Source organism: Erythrolamprus reginae, chromosome 7 (genome assembly GCF_031021105.1).
Source record: "Erythrolamprus reginae isolate rEryReg1 chromosome 7, rEryReg1.hap1, whole genome shotgun sequence".
NCBI lineage: Eukaryota > Metazoa > Chordata > Lepidosauria > Squamata > Dipsadidae > Erythrolamprus > Erythrolamprus reginae.
Window position 1 is genome coordinate 70,043,923 of NC_091956.1, and position 16,333 is coordinate 70,060,255.

Consider the following 16,333-nt stretch of genomic DNA (forward strand, 5'->3'; position numbering starts at 1 on the left):
TATATGTTTATATGTTTTAATGTATATATTTAATAAAGTCTTTAAAAAAAAAAAAGGTGCACCAGAGAGGGACTAGGGTGGACTGGCAGCCAGACAAAGAAGGCCAGGAGAACCCAGACTCCAACGACCTTTATGAGGATACATGTATAATGCAAATGATACATACACGAAGTAGCATAGAGCAGTGTTTCCCAACCTTGGCAACTTGAAGATATTTGGACTTCAACTCCCAGAATTCCCCAGCTGGCGAATGTTGACTGGGGAATTCTGGGAGTTGAAGTCCAAATATCTTCAAGTTGCCAAGGTTGGGAAACACTGGCATAGAGAATTTAGAGCAAAATGAGAACTCCTACCTGAGTTTGTAGTTTTAGATGATCTTCCTTTGGGGGCTGGGAGTAACAATAGTTCCAAGGACTGTGGTGGAATTACTTTCTCTTGCTTCATGTCTGAAAGCTGCAGGGGATCTTCCACAATCAGCGCCTTTTTCTTTTCGGCCAAAAGGCTGCCTGCAGCTCTTGCAGCCACCTCCTTGAGTAGGGCCGCCGAAGAAGTCATTGAGGTGAGAGAAAGGAAAGAATTGGCGGGCAGTGAATGGTCCTGCCCAGGAGTCATGCTTCTTTCACTGACCTTCTTTGATAATGCAGCTAAGGTGGAGCTTGCTGATTGAGAACTAAAAGGTGAAGGGAAGGCTTCAAACCTTATCGTGGGCTCTTCAGTCCGGGAAAGAGACTTGTCTTGAAGGACCGCATTGGCAGCGGCTTTCAATTTTAGGATTGCTGAATCTGGAGACAAGCTGCAAGAGGGCATTGAGTTAGGCAACCATTTGCCTTGATTCCATATAAATCCTGTGTCTGGGCCATATGGATCGCTTTGCTCCTGTTTTTCAGCTAGCTTTCTTGCAAGGACACTTAGCTGCTGGGCATGATGTGTAGCTGGAGAAAAAGAGATATTTGAGCCAAGATTTACTGGGGACTCAACCCGGCCATTAACTGTGATAGTAGTGTCTAGCTTGAGAGAACCAGCCTCCAACAGACGCCTCAAGTTACTACTCAATGGCTTATTTGGCCCAGGACTATCATCGTCACAGATAGAAGATACACTAGAAGAGAGATGTTCTCTGCTCTGTAATACATCTCTTAGGGCCTCATTCTCAACAGCCGCCAATTCCAATGTGTTGCTACTAGGAGTCCCGCTCCCCAAAGAAGTGTCTGGAGATGTAGACTGCTCTTGGATCCTGTCCTCAAAGGATAATTTGAAATTCTCCTGGACTTCTCCATAAGATGCTTCTGATGGGGTTTCTGAAGAGTTCCCAAACCAAGGCTCTTCCTCACTAAGTTCCTCTTCGGCTTCTTCCTGTCTAGTACCATCTGTGAAGAACCAAGGTGAATATATTTCATTTTAAATTATATCCATGATATATACAAAGTAAACTAATTGACTCAAATATACCGCCAAGTAGCTGAATATTTGTGCTCCACTATGAAATTAGGTGATTGGGCTTGTCCCCGTCTCTTCTCATGCTTGCCCCACAGAAACATCTCCTCTCCCCTTCTCCCCCTCAGTCTGGCCCCACTGATCCTCTTCTCTCCCCCTTGTCTCCATCAGGCTTGCCCCACAGAAACCTCTCCTATATTATCCCTTTCTCTCGCTCAGGCTGGCCCCATTGATCCTCTTCAAACTCCCAGCCTGTAGGTCGGATGAGTCACACACTGGCCGCACGCATGTGACAGTTGGAACATAGTTATTTTCATTTTATTACCATAGAACTACCTTGTTTTGTGTTACTAAAATTAAACTAATATTGATAAATTTAATATTTACTTAGTTACTATGCCATCTATATATATAACTTCGAAAAACACACAGAATCACAAAATCTCCAGAACTGTAAAGCCTACAAAGTTGAAATTTGGCACGTATGTTCCTCTTGGTTTCTACGTGCTTGCTAAGAAAGGATTTTTTAAAATGACCATCAGTTTATTAACATTTCTTATATTATAACTAGTAGCTGGATACTTGTACTTCATTACAAAACTGAACTACTTAGGATGGAGTAGAATGTCTAAATTTGTAGGCCAGATGAGTCATACACTGGCTACGCCCATTGGCAGTTGGAACAGAGTTTTTTCTCTAATTAATGGATCTTTTGCTGTTTTCTTGACCTTGATAGCCAAGAGATATTTGCTTCAAAGTATGAGCTCTACTTTAGCCACATCCATCCGGATTTGTTTTGAGGACCTATAGTAGCCCAAATAATCCAGGAGGGGTATGTCAAAGCCTTTAATTTATAGAAATTATAGTAACAAAGTCACTGAAAAATTACCTGAATGCTCCAGTATTGACAGGAAGATTCTCAGAATCATTGAGCAAATTGTCCAAATACACAATTAAAACTCACCCCAGATTTAGGAAAATTGGTAATAAATTGCATGAAGACCAATGCATTTAACAAATCCATAGATTGCTGGATATTTATTTATTTATGTTCAATTTATCTAGCTGACCACTTCACTATGTAACTCTGACTGTTCAAGTAATAAGAACAAAAATCAGTTAAATATTTATCTCCTTGAGTTAAAATGTTAACTTTCTGCAGCCAAATAAGGTGAAGAAGATAATTATCCTTAATTGTTATAGAGTTCAAAGCCAATAATCAAGGGCAAATGTATGGGGAACTATCCTTAATAAACATAATATAAACACTGGAAGTGGGAAGGAAGAAGATGGGGAAATGAAGCCTTTCTGTAAACTCTCATCAATAAATACCTTTAGGCATACTATCTCTATGTTTGACTTAAAATTGTGATATTTTATAGGGCTCTGATTTTCAGGAATGAGAACAAATTGGGGTATGTATGTTGCACTTTCCTCTTTGCTTTATTTTGGCCAAGCAAGACGATTGTGGAACAGGATTGCATGGATTGCCGGCTGTGAACATTGTGTGACAAAGAAGCAAAGGTTCCATTATCCTAATGAATTTGTGGATTATTCATTTGAACCCAGTACATTCTTCCATTCATGCTCTGGAAGGAAGGGGGCTTTGGATGGCATTACAGTAATACCTCGTCTTACAAACCTAATTGGTTCCCGGGAGAGGTTCGTAAGGTGAAAAGTTCGTAAGACGAAACATTGTTTCCCATAGGAAACAATGTAAAATGAATTAATGCGTGCAACGAACCCCCCCCCCCCGCAAAAAACCGACGACGCCCAGCTGTCACCTTTTGAAACAGCCAGGCGCTTCTCAGTGTTCCCCCAATGCCAAACCCGGAAGTTCGGCAAAAGTTCGGGTTCGGGTGGCCGCCAAGAAGCCCCCTGCCTGGCTGTCACCTTTTGAAACAGCGAGGGGGCTTCTCGGCGGCCTCCTGAACGCTGAACCTGGAGGTTCAGGTGTGGCGTTCGGGTTCAGGAGGACGCTGAGAAGCCCCCCGGCTGTTTCAAAAAGCGACAGCCGGGCGGTGGGGCTTCTCGGTGGCCTCCCGAACCCGAACCTTTGCCGAACTTCCGGGTTCGGCATTCGGGAGGCCACCGAGAAGCCCCGCCACCCGGCTGTCGTCTTTTAAAACAGCCAGGGGGCTTCTCGGCGGCCTCCCAAATGCTGAACCTGGAAGTTCAGGTTTGGCATTCGGGTTCAGGAGGACGCCGAGAAGCCCCCCGGCTGTTTCAAAAAGCGACAGCCGGGCGGTGGGGCTTCTTGGTGGCTGCAACAGGTTCGTAAGACGGAAAAAGTTCGTAAGAAGAGGCAAAAAATTTCCGAACCCCAGGTTCGTATCTCGGGTTGTTCGTATGGCGAGGGGTTCGTATCATGAGGTACCACTGTACATGGTCAGATTCTTCATAGTAAAGATGTAAGCCTTTTGTGGGTCAACACAAGTTTTCTCTGACAGATAATATAACTCAGTTCATAGATTCAACTTCTCAAATCTCTGAGGTATACATGTGAGTGGGGGTGATGGAGGAAGCACAGTAAGAGGAACATAGTGACATTTACTATGAGTATATCCACTATAACCTTCATTGTGTAATGGACAAAATCAATCAATCTATCAATCAATCCATCTTCCTTTCTCCTCTTGCACTCTTATCACAACTTAAGTCTCCCATCAATAGCAAACAGTTCTAGAAATCCTCAAATGTCCTGATAAATAAGTCCCATATTTCACCTGACAATTCTTCTTCTTTTACCTGGTCTGTTAAGGTTCCCTCATTAGAGTTGAACCCTGAGTTAACAGCATAAAGTCAGCGGTATTCTCTCACCTGGCACTTACTGTGTCAGAGATGATAGTTTCCACAACTGGGAGTCTCTTGTTTGACTGAATCATTAAAGTTAGCCTTTATCAGTGTCATAAAATTGATGCAGTTGTCCAAGCTTGTTCTGCACTAAAAAGGGAGGGGTCAATTTTGCAACTGTAGCTATTTCGCAGCTGTCTTTCGTTGATACACTAATTACATATACAGTGTTCCCTGGATTTTTGCGGGTTCGAATTTCGCAAAAAGTCTATACCACGGTTTTTCAAAAATATTAATTAAAAAATACTTTGTGGGTTTTTTCCTTATACCATGGTTTTTCCTGCCCGATGACATCATATGTCATCGCCAAACATTCATCCGCCTTTAATAAATATTTTTTTTAATAAACTTTAATAAATAAATATGGTGAGAAATAATCTAATTGGTTGCTAAGGAAATGGTAAATTGTAATTTAGGGGTTTAAAGTGTTAAGGGAAGGCTTGTGATACTGTTCATAGCCAAAAATAGTATATTTACTTCCGCATCTCAACTTCACGGAAATTCAACTTTCGCGGGCGGTCTTGGAACGCATCCGTGAAAATCGAGGGAACACTGTAATATGTGACAATGATTCATGGAAAAATCTTCAAGTTTATAGAAATCTATAATTCAGGAAAATAGCAACTTTTCCAGGATTCCCACCATATTTATCAGGTAGCAGAAGATGAGCACACAGCATCAGAAAGTTGCTGTTCCATCAGCTGACAAATCTTGGGGCAGAACTGGTAAAGAGTCTGCTCGTTATGGTAGACTTTGCCCCACTTGCTGAACTATCTGGTCTATCTTGGTCCAGGTAGCCACCTGATCTATCTAGTCCACTTGCTGAAAGATCTGGTCCTGATAAGGCACAGGTGATTTGATGTATACTTAAGGTGTTTCAAAGGGATCTGTAATCATTATTAAAGCCCCTGAAGTATCAAATTTCTTCCATTAGTACTATGAATAGAAACAGGCAGATCTTGCTGTCAGATTTCATACTAGACATACAAATAAATCTTGATAATGAAGACAATCAACTCTGTATAGTATTTAGGAATTTGCTTATTGCAGAAGCTTCCAAATATGATATCGTAGACAAAATTAAGTACATGTATAGATATGCCGATCACAGGCTACAGAAATCAATGTTTCTTTCTCCATCCTACATATCCATCTTTCCATCCACCCACCCATCCATCCCTCAGTTCATCTAATGGCAGCTGAGCTACCATTAGAAAAACTAAATCATTACAGCTGGTGGAGCAGAGAGAGAAAAGGTGTGGTTAATTCAATCAATTAACTCAGTCCGATGACAACCAATGAAGTTAACCCATGCTTGGACTCTCCTTACCAGCACACAAAACTATTTTTTCATACTACTAGCAATACTAACATACTTTCTCAGATGTTTCTGGCAGTGTTTAAAGAGAGTGACCCTAGGTAACTCCTGCACACCATAGGCATTCAAAGGCTGACAGATATGATCAAAGATTTTTTGTGCATCTTTGGCTTCCCAACTCTGAAGTAATCTAGAACAGTGGCAATGTCAGTATAAAATAGAATCTATCCTCCTTGCCAGATACCTTTCATTAGTACGACTGCTTTGAAAAATGAATGTTCCAAAACACAGTAAGAATTATAAAATGATGCCTACACTGAATACCAAAAGCAGTAAGGAAAAATAACTCAATTACATGGATATTCAGATGGAACTGTTGACAAAAAATGGATTGCAGTGAATGGATTGGACAAACTTCCAAACATATGAACAGAATTTTATTTGAGTTTGTATCTGTTATAATATACAAAGCATCAATCAATTACTGGCTTAATGATTAATAGCAGAACACTGCATCTATGTGCTACTGAGTGAACATGAAAAACTGTTACAGGCATGACCATTTGACACTTCCCTAATTGTAATTTAGATTCAGCTCCTGCTTTTCAGACATGCTGAGATAGCTGATAGTAATAATTGTTTTAGTCTGATACAATATGATTATTAGGAAGATACAATTCCAGTGAAAAGTCTAGGTAGAAAAACAGGTTTTTCTTTTAGCAATTTTGTTAGCAATTTTGTCTTATATACATTTTTTATTACATAGTGTTTCTGTATTTTATCCTGGAACCTTCAAAACACCAGCACCTTCTGGAAACATTTTTTCATTTACCTTTTTATATATATATTTAATTTATATATATATTTATTGGTTTGCACATTTAAAAATAACATAAAACAAACATAAAACAGTGCACAGTGCATGTGCCCATCACCCGACTGACAAATCCACATCCACCACCACCAATTGCGGGGGGTTCAAATATTTACTAGTTTATATTCTTTTATTTCCTTATCTCTACTTTGCATTTGTTTACTATTAAAAGAGTGATTGGAGTTTATTTTTCACATTTTCGTCACAAATTCTACTCAACATATAATCTTTCACCTTATTCCATCGTACCATCAGCTTCTCCAATTTATTTTCATCAAAATTGTTTAATCTTATTTCCAAAATTTCAAAATGAATGTGATCCACCTTGTACCAATTCTGTAATGTCCATTTTATAGACATTTTTTCATTTACCTCATCACATCTGTAGGTAGGGATGACATGTGTGTTATTACACAATTGATCCACTAACATCAGATGATTGTGTTACTGTGAATGTGGTTGCATGTGTGTCATTTTGCAATCATAATATTGTGGAGACTACTGAAAATGTTATTTTATGAAAAAGTAAAAAATAGGGCGATATCTTAAACCAGTGTAAATCAAATGAGCTTACATTGTTGGAAATGATTGGGAAGGTTGTTTTAAAAATGGAAATGGGCAGTTTGCCTACTAAAGGTTTAATCAGTCTGATTCTACCTTTACTTTTACTAAAGTAGCTAACAATCATATTCTACAAAATCAGCCATTTTGCCAATGTTGGCAGTAATTTAAGGGAATGCAGAATGAGAAGAGGAGCTATACAACCTCTCCTAATCTAGATTCATTGGGTAGATCAACGTCATGGCACATAACTAACTCTATGTAGAACTACAATCATTATTTTAAAAGACTGTTTTGAAAAACTTAGAATTGAAAAACAACAGTAGATGTACATACCGTAGAATGTCCGTGAGATACCACTGAATAAATTTGTATAAGAATGAACTCTATAAAGATTCCTCAGTTGTAAAGAGCAGTCTCTGTGTGTGCTATGGAATTATTTTTACCGAAGCCAAACAGATTTGTAAACAGATTCTTAAACTTTGGCACTTTCTAGCTGTTTCTGATTTTGTTCCCGGCTAAACGTTCTGTGATCTGCTTACATCAAAAAATTTTCTCCTCGATTGGAATTACTACACTACATAATTATATAATAATAATAGTCTTTATTGCCATTGTACATCATGTATATAATGAAATTGGTTATATGATGATGCCACTTAGCACGTTTCCTAATTAATGTCAATGAAGTCACTGAATGTTTTTATCCCAATAACTTGGAACACCAGAAAATATTTATGCTCACGTATTGTAGGAAACCCAATTTCGATCAGTTTTTCCCCATTATTGTAGTAGATACAGTGATCCCTCTATTATCGCGAGGGTTCCGTTCCAAGACCCCTCGCGATAATCGATTTTTCGCGATGTAGGGTTGCGGAAGTAAAAACACCATCTGCGCATGCGCGCCCTTTTTTCTATGGCCGCGCATGCGTAGATGGTGGAGTTTGCGTTCCCCGCCGCCCACGCAAAGGGGAAACCCCGATTCGGCTCCTCGCTGCTGCTGCGCTACCGAGCAGATCAGCTGCTGGGCGGCCGAAGGAACCTTCCCTGGGTCTTCCCCCTCTTGCTGGCAGGTGGGCGAGCGGCGGGCATCAGCGAGGAGCCGGGGTTTCCCCTTTGTGTGGGCGGCCGGGAAGACCCAGGTTGGGGGTTCGGGGGGGGCTGGGAAGCCCCCCAGGCCGGCTGTGACCTTTTAAAACAGCCGCGCCGCTTCCCAGCTGAGTCCTGAAGCCAAACGCGGAAGTTCGCCTTTGGCGTTTGGCTTCAGGACTCAGCTGAGAAGCGGCGCGGCTGTTTTAAAAGGTCGCAGCCGGCCTGGGGGGCTTCCCAGCACCCCCGAACCCGGGTTGGGGGTTCGGGGGGGTGCTGGGAAGCCCCCCAGGCCGGCTGCAACCTTTTAAAACAGCCGCGCCGCTTCCCAGCTGACTCCCGAAGCCAAACCCGGAAGTGGTTTTTTTTTTTAATTAATATTTTTTTAAAAATCGCGATATAGCGTTTCGCGAAGCTCGAGATCGCGAAACTCGAGGGGTCACTGTATAGTCAATAAAAATTTGGATTGCTTGGATTGTATTTTTCTGTCAACAAATACTATCAAAGGGCATCAACTGATAATACTAGGATAAAAACAAAAAAATAATAACATTAAAGTACAGGATTGCCATCTGTCCTGATTTATGACATTTCTCTATTTTGGAAGCACCCTCTGAAGAATAATTTAGTTTAAGACCAGTTTGTAGATAAACAAAGGAAGGAAAACTGGAAACTTTGAAAAATATCCAACCACCTTTTGGACACCAGAATAAGCAGGTCAAACACCTAATTTTCTACATTGTGTTGAATACACATTCATTTTTTAATCAAAGCAGTGTAATGTTATAGTAATATAGTATAATTAATTTTATATATTATATTGTAAAAATTGTGATCATGCATACATTGAAAATGAAAGCTTTCTCAAAGAACCAGGTCTTTGCATAATGTCTCCAAAATGCACTTAAAAGTACTTTAACCTCATTTACCTGCAACTGTTTTTCAAAGTACTGTAGTTCATGTCAATGCCACTTAGTTTACAAGGCACATTAGGAAAAGGTAATGAAGAGAACTGGAAAAGTGGAAGAGTTGTACTTCAGGATACTACAAAGTGATGAACCATTAGCAGATATTTAAACAGTCTTTCAGCAAAATTGAAGTGGTTTTTTGGGTTTTTTTAGTTCAAAGGATGAGATCAGATTGGTTTATTGCTTGGATTTAGGTAGCCTCCCTATGGCCAAAATCCTCAATAGATCACATTTCCTCTTAACAAAGACCACAAAATAATATAATTACCTTGAAAACAAAATCAAATTAAATGAGTGAAAACTTTTTTTAAAAAAATGAAAAAGTCTTCCTCCAATAAGAAAAAGAATCCCAACAAAATAGATTGCTAAACTTTCAGCTGAAAATTTACATAACTTAGTGGACATTGCAGCTCAACTTTTCAACAGCCTCTAGTAACACCTGTCCATTCTAAATCCTCCAAGTGACCCTACTCATCTTCAAGCATCCACTGGAACACTTGCTTGTGCCTGTGAGTGGGCATGAGAGCGTGGGCGCTTTCCCTAAGAATTTATAAGCCCTTACAATGCCCTTGCTAATTTTTTAAGACCACTCCGATTAAAACATCAGTGCACTTTAATGCAACCATATGGTTTTAGAGCTGAAATTTATTTCAACCTGTGAAGGTCACCAAGGCAACCAGCTTTCAGATTGTTCCAGGAGGCAAAAAAGATACAGAGAACATTTTGAAAAAACGTATATTTAAGGACATTTGATCATAAAAATGCAGGTTTCAGTACAGCTGAAGACTTATTTTGCCATAACTCCCAAACCCAAACCCACACCTGATTTTTTTTTAATACAGTGATCCCCCGAGTTTCGCGATCCCGATCATTGCGAATCGCTATATCGCGATTTTTCCACCCGATGACGTCACTCCCTTCCTTTCTCATCTTTCTTTCTCTCTCTCTTTCTCTATCTTGCTTCTTCCTCTCTCACACTCTCTTCCTCCCTCTCTCATCTCTTTCTTTCCTTCTCGCTCTTTCTCTATCTCTCCCCCTCTTGCTCTCGAGCGGCGAGCGAGCGGCCGGGCGAAGGGCGGGCGAAGGGCGGGTGAGCAGCGAGCGAGCTGACATTCTTCATCAGCGGGGGCAGAATTGCACAAGCGTTTTGTTGAGGGAAATTGCCTCAGTTCTAAACGCGAGGTTGCAAAAGAGGGAAGCCTCCGGCGCGCCGTTTCCTAAACCGCGCACGCACGGAGGCGCCGGAACACCCGGGTGGCTCCGAAGCCGAGGCGCCCGGGAAGCCTCCCATCAACCCAGAGGGCCCAAGAAACCCGGCCCGCTTAGGCCGCTCAGCGGAGAGGCCAGCGCAGCCGAGGCGCTGCGGGGAGCCGCCTCCACCTCCACTACTACTACTACTCCCGCCGCCGTCCCCTCCCAGCCAGGCAACACGAAGCAGCAATGCGTCTCCCCAGGCTCGGTCCCTCTGGCACTCGCCGGGGGACGCCTGAGGGGGTTCCCTGAGGAAAGCGCGGAGAGAGAGAGAGAGAGAGAGAGGCGGGCGCGCTGGGCAAGCACGCTGCCCTTTGCCTGGGCAACGGGGAAACCCCAAGATCGCTTGCCGCTTGCCCATTCGCCCGCCCGCCCGACTCCTCGCTGCTGCTGCGCTGCAAGCGAGCAGCCGGGCGGGCGGGCAAGCGGCAAGCGATCTTGGGGTTTCCCCTTTGCCTGGGCAATGGGGAAACCCCAAGATCGCTTGCCGCTTGCCCGTTCGCCCGCCCGCCCGGCTCCTCGCTGCTGCCGCGCTGCAAGCGAGCAGCCGGGCGGGCGGGCGAACGGGCAAGCGATCTTGGGGTTTCCCCTTTGCCTGGGCAACGGGGAAACCCCAAGATCGCTTGCCGCTTGCCCGTTCGCCCGCCCGGCTCCTCGCTGCTGCCGCGCTGCAAGCGAGCAGCCGGGCGGGCGGGGTGAACGGGCAAGCGATCTTGGGGTTTCCCCTTTGCGGAGCAGATCAGCTGTTGGGCGGCCGAAGGGGTCTTCCCCGCCGCCCACACGCAAACTCCACCATCTGCGCATGTGCGGCCATGGAAAACAGGACGCGCATGCGCAGATGGTGTTTTTACTTCCGTGCCGCTACATCGCGAGTTATCGATTATCGCGAGGGGTCTTGGAACGGAACCCTCGCGATAATCGGGGGATCACTGTATAACAAAACATATCATAGGTTTTCAATGCAGCTAGGGAAAAAATAGCAACACGCCAATTGGATTGAAAACTTGAGTGGATTAATTTTAAGTTTTTGAGTTTCACCTGTAAATGCAACAAATAAACTAACATCAAAGTAATCTTGCCTCAACAATGGCAGCATCTGCATAACTTTGTTTGAGCTCAGTACCTAAGAATAGTTTGGTTTGGCTATTAATTGAATGAGACACCACCAGAAGCTACTCCAATTGTAGAGTACACTAACTATTCCAGAAGGCGAACTATTTTTGTTATTTTGCCAAAAACCTTAATGGATCTGTCTGTGAAGTTTCCAGATAATCAAGGTTAACTCCAAGAAGACTTGACTTCATGTGAATCTTTGAGCAGGAAAATAAGGTCAGCCATTTTTGTCAATCTTAATCAGGAAAATAACTTGGGTTAGTCTATTACTGAATATATCAATAATACAGTGATACCTTGTCTTACAAACGCCTCATCATACAAACTTTTCGAGATACAAACCCGGGGTTTAAGATTTTTTTGCCTCTTCTTACAAACTATTTTCACCTTGCAAACCCACCGCTGCCGCTTGGATGCCCTGCCTCCAGACTTCCGTTGCCAGCGAAGTGCCCGTTTTTGCACTGCTGTGATTCCACTGAGGCTACCCGCCATGGGAAACCCCACCTCCAGACTTCTGTGTTTTTGTGATGCTGCAGGGGAATCCCAGCAGGTAAATCCCAGCAGTGCAAAACGGGTGCTTCGCTGGCAACGGAAGTCCGGAGGTGCGGTTTCCCATGGAGGGGAGCCTCAGGGGAATCCCAGCAGCACAAAAACGGGCGCTTCGGCTGGCAAAAGTGGTGAATTTTGGGCTTGCACGCATTAATCGCCTTTCCATTGATTCCTATGGGAAACATTGTTTCGTCTTACAAACCTTTCACCTTAAGAACTTCGTCCCGGAACCAATTAAGTTTGTAAGACGAGGTATCACTGTACTTTTATATAATTAATAATTTATAGATATAGAAATAAGATAAGACATCTCTTCTTAGACTTGATTAACTGATTGATTACTTCTCCAATTAGGTTTTTTTTATAGATAATTTTAATCTATTTATCTGTACATGAGCGGTACCTATTATAAGAAGACATTGCCATGTCAGTTGTTTTATCAAAAATGTTACTTGAAAAGATCGAGACTGAGTTGAAAGTGGATATACAAATGATAGGCTATGAGATTTACATGGAAAAAGATGTTGCATTGGGCATACAAAAGAAACTGGCTAATGGTATAATAATTAAAAAGGAATAAAAATAGTAACCTGTACAATTTTTCCTATATCAGACTTACAAAAAAAGGCTGGTTACAATTTTGATGATTTTCATGAGAAGGGGCAAAGAAGAAAGTTCAAAAAGTTCTACAATATTATTTAAATGAACAAAAGACCATAGACATTGGAAGCAGAGATTCTAACTAGAAAATAAAGAAGAGGTGAAAAGTTATTAAAATTGTTTATATTTGTTATGAAGGTAGGAAGTCACATCTTTAAATATTTATGTTTTTTACTATATTCTTTATTTTCTCTATTTTTCCTGTTTTTATTTTCTAGATTTTCTATTTATTCCTTTCAGCTTGTACAGTGGTACCTCGAGATACGAGTTTAATTCGTTCCGGACCTGCGCTCTTAAGTCGAGCAGCTCTTATCTCGAACGACTTTTCCCCATAGGAATTAATGTAAATAATTTTAATTGGTTCCAGCCCTCAAAAATCTCACAAAGTTAGTCTAAATTATGCAGAAAGACATGTTTTTAATGAAGAAATGTACATGTACATATAAATGAATAATGAAGTTTCTTTCACTTAACTTGTAAACTTTCTTAAACTTTTAAATTTACATATGTTCAACTTCTCTGCCACCCAATCCTGTAGGACAGAGGTCCCCAACCCTTTTTGCACCAGGGACCGGCTTTAAGCGATCAAGAGAGGAATGGGTGAATGAATGGACGGAGGGTGGGAAGGAAGGAAGGAAAGAGGGAAGGGACAGGAACAGAGGAAGGAAGCAAGGAAACTTATGAAAGGGGAGAGTAAGAGAGGAATGAGTGAAGGGAGGGAGGGAGGGAAGAAGGTGGGAAGGAGAAAGAAAAGAAGCAATAGAGGAAGGGAAGGTAAAAGAGAGAAAGAAAAAGAGCAAGAAAGAAAGCTGCAAGCACCCCCCCGAGCCCCCCAGGCCGGCTGCAACCTTTTAAAACACGCGCGCCGCTTCGCAGCTGTCTCCTGAAGCCGAACGCGGAAGTTAGCGTTTGGCTTCAGGAGACAGCTCCTTGGCGCTTGTATCTCGAATTTGGGCTTGTAAGTAGAACAAAAATATCTCTCCCCTCCCAGCTCTTATCTCGAGTTGCTCTTAAGTAGAGCAGCTCTTATGTCGGGGTTCCATTGTATTAGTCTTTGTTTTTCTAACTGTAGTCTTTATTAGTTACTATTTTAAAAAAGTGGTTACTCTGAACTTATTTTTAAATATTCTGTAGACAGATTGTGAATTTATTCTCTGGGTGATAAGGAATTTTAAGGAAAAATAAAACAGTCCCAAAAGGCTAAGAAAGGCCATCATTACAAAATATTGAAGATATTGTGAGAGATAGGGCAGTATCAAATGAAAAGAAGATATTAGGTGGTGGTGGATGAAATGGATTAATTTGGGAACTATCATAATACAGGTGCTGAAAAGAAGGACTTTATACTTAGAAGAGTTGCTGACTTCCTCTTGTCATAAAAAATACTCATGATATATTCTCCAAATCTAAAGATGTCCAGCTGATCTTTGTTTTAATGTTTTCATCATTTTCTTTCTTCCATGATTGATTAATTTATTATTAAACGTGTATTTAGATAACTGCCTTTTGCTGAAATAAATGCCAAAGTGATTCAAGTAATTTGAAATATCTTCAACCATCCCTTTTGAAACAAACATGTTAGTAAAACACAAAAGATGGGATGCGACAGCCAGGATATAACTTAAGAATTTAATATACCATATTTTTCAGAATATAAGAAGCATTGGAGTATAAAACACACCTTAGTTTTTGGGGAGGCAAATAGGGAAAAGAATCTGTTTACCAGATATTCATCTGGTTAGCATCCTTAGTCTGGTCAGTTTCAGCACATTATTTTATGCCCTGGTTAGGGCTCTAAAAAAAACCCTTATTTGGAGAGAGTAACAATGAAAGAGCTTGCAAACCAGTAACATTGGAAACATTGAGAACATTGTTAGAACTTGGTTAGGGCTGGAAAGAAAAATTCTGAGCAAGTAGAGCAATGAAAAAAAAACTGCAAAGACTTAGAGCTTGGAAAACATTCTTAGCAGAGAGTAATAGTGAAAGAGCTTGCAAGCAGATAGGAGCTGGGAACATCATTAGCACCTGGTTAGGGCTGGAAAGAAACATTTGGAGCAAGTAAAAGCAATGAAAAAAACCCTCTGCAAAGACTTAGAGCTTGGGAAACATTCTTTGCAGACAGTAACAATGAAAGAACCTGCAAGATAAGAGCTGGGAAGATCGTTAGCACCTATTTAGGACTGGGGGGAAAAGCTTCGAAAAAGAGCTGCAGAGTATAAGATGCACCTGAATTTTCAGCCTCTTTTAGGGAGGAAAAAGGTGCGTTTAATACTCAGAAAAATACGGTAGTTCCTCAATCTTCAGTTAACTTCAGGAGTCACTTCTCTGTCCCTCCCACAATGGCTCTACTGAGTTTTAATACTGCTGATTCAAACTCAGAGATAAAGCAATAATGCGATACATTATTTATTGTATTATTGATATAGGAATCAATTAATGAACTATACAAGTCAAACATTATTCTGACTTTTCTGCCATTTATTTGAATTTTAAAAGATTTTAGGTTCTGGGGGGAAAAAATCTGCAAAACAAGAAATATCTAGAAAAATATATATATATTTAGGTGCACATTTGGTGTGCTTGATATTACAAATCTGCACCATTCTCTGGCAATGAAATTGGGACTCTCAAATGTTGGGAAGGGCTTTGGTTGTGGATATATCATCAACTAATGGCAACAACCAAGATTTTCCAAGTCGGTGCCTTAGAAATGAAACACTACAATTTCTGAACTCTTCAAGATTCAAAAATGTGTTGGATGACATCTAGAGGCTGCAAAAATATGTAAGTCATTCTCCATGCACAAATGCTAGGTATAAATAAGTGTTCAAACTGCATCTGTGTGCATACATCAAGTACAAAGATTCAACACTTCCATGCAAAAAAGGTAACCTTTTAAAGGTAGAAAAACATCTGGAATTTTGAGGCTATATGTACTCTCAAAATGGTTACCTAATATCACAAGATGTTTTATTTTCCAGAAAGCAGACTGGATTCCTAGGATGTTATCTATTATCCCAGTGATAGATTTTGTCTGTTTGACAGACCCTCTTGTTTAAAAGCCATCACATTGTATATGCTTGTCATACAAACCTATAAGCAAACTGAGAACTGAATTTGGGTTGCTGAGTGCACACTTATTTGCATGTACATTCAACTTTTAAATTGCTGTGTAAGGATAAGGATGTCATTTGAATCACAGCAGAAGCCGTGCAGAACATCTATGCTGGCTAAACTGTCGATTGCCAGGATACCGACTGATTTCTTAGTTCATTTTCATACACTGAATAGAATTTTATCCTCATTGTGTAATTGACTGGATGGCTATAACAACATGTAAACTAACATATTAATACTGAGAATCAATATAACTACAAACAAGCAAATGCACTCAACGGATATTGGATATAGTCATTTAACTGTGGCAAGAAAGGTAACAAATTGAGGCAAAATTCTAACTATCTTGCTTATCAATGGAAATTTTGGGCTCCATTGTGGACATAAACCTAGGACTACCTAGAGTGCCCAAAAAGATTAAGACTTCCTAACTTGGTATGTGTTCAAGTTAACTATTTCAAGCCCAGCTGCCCAACAACTCTGACTAGTATCAGAATGGGGAATACTGTATATATCAAGAAAAAGTGTGACTTTCAATTCAGAAAT

The 16,333-nt window shown here is 41.0% G+C and overlaps 1 protein-coding gene across 3 annotated transcripts in view; it reads right to left on the reverse strand.

The window, feature by feature from the left end:
- Positions 1-16,333, reverse strand: part of ZNF827 (zinc finger protein 827) — a 184,077-nt gene that overhangs the window by 148,988 nt on the left and 18,756 nt on the right. For all 3 annotated transcript variants that reach the window (XM_070757789.1, XM_070757790.1, XM_070757791.1), the window contains exon 2: positions 354-1,367. In XM_070757789.1, coding sequence (XP_070613890.1) covers positions 354-1,367 — 1,014 coding nt within the window. The remainder of the gene's footprint in view (positions 1-353; positions 1,368-16,333) is intronic.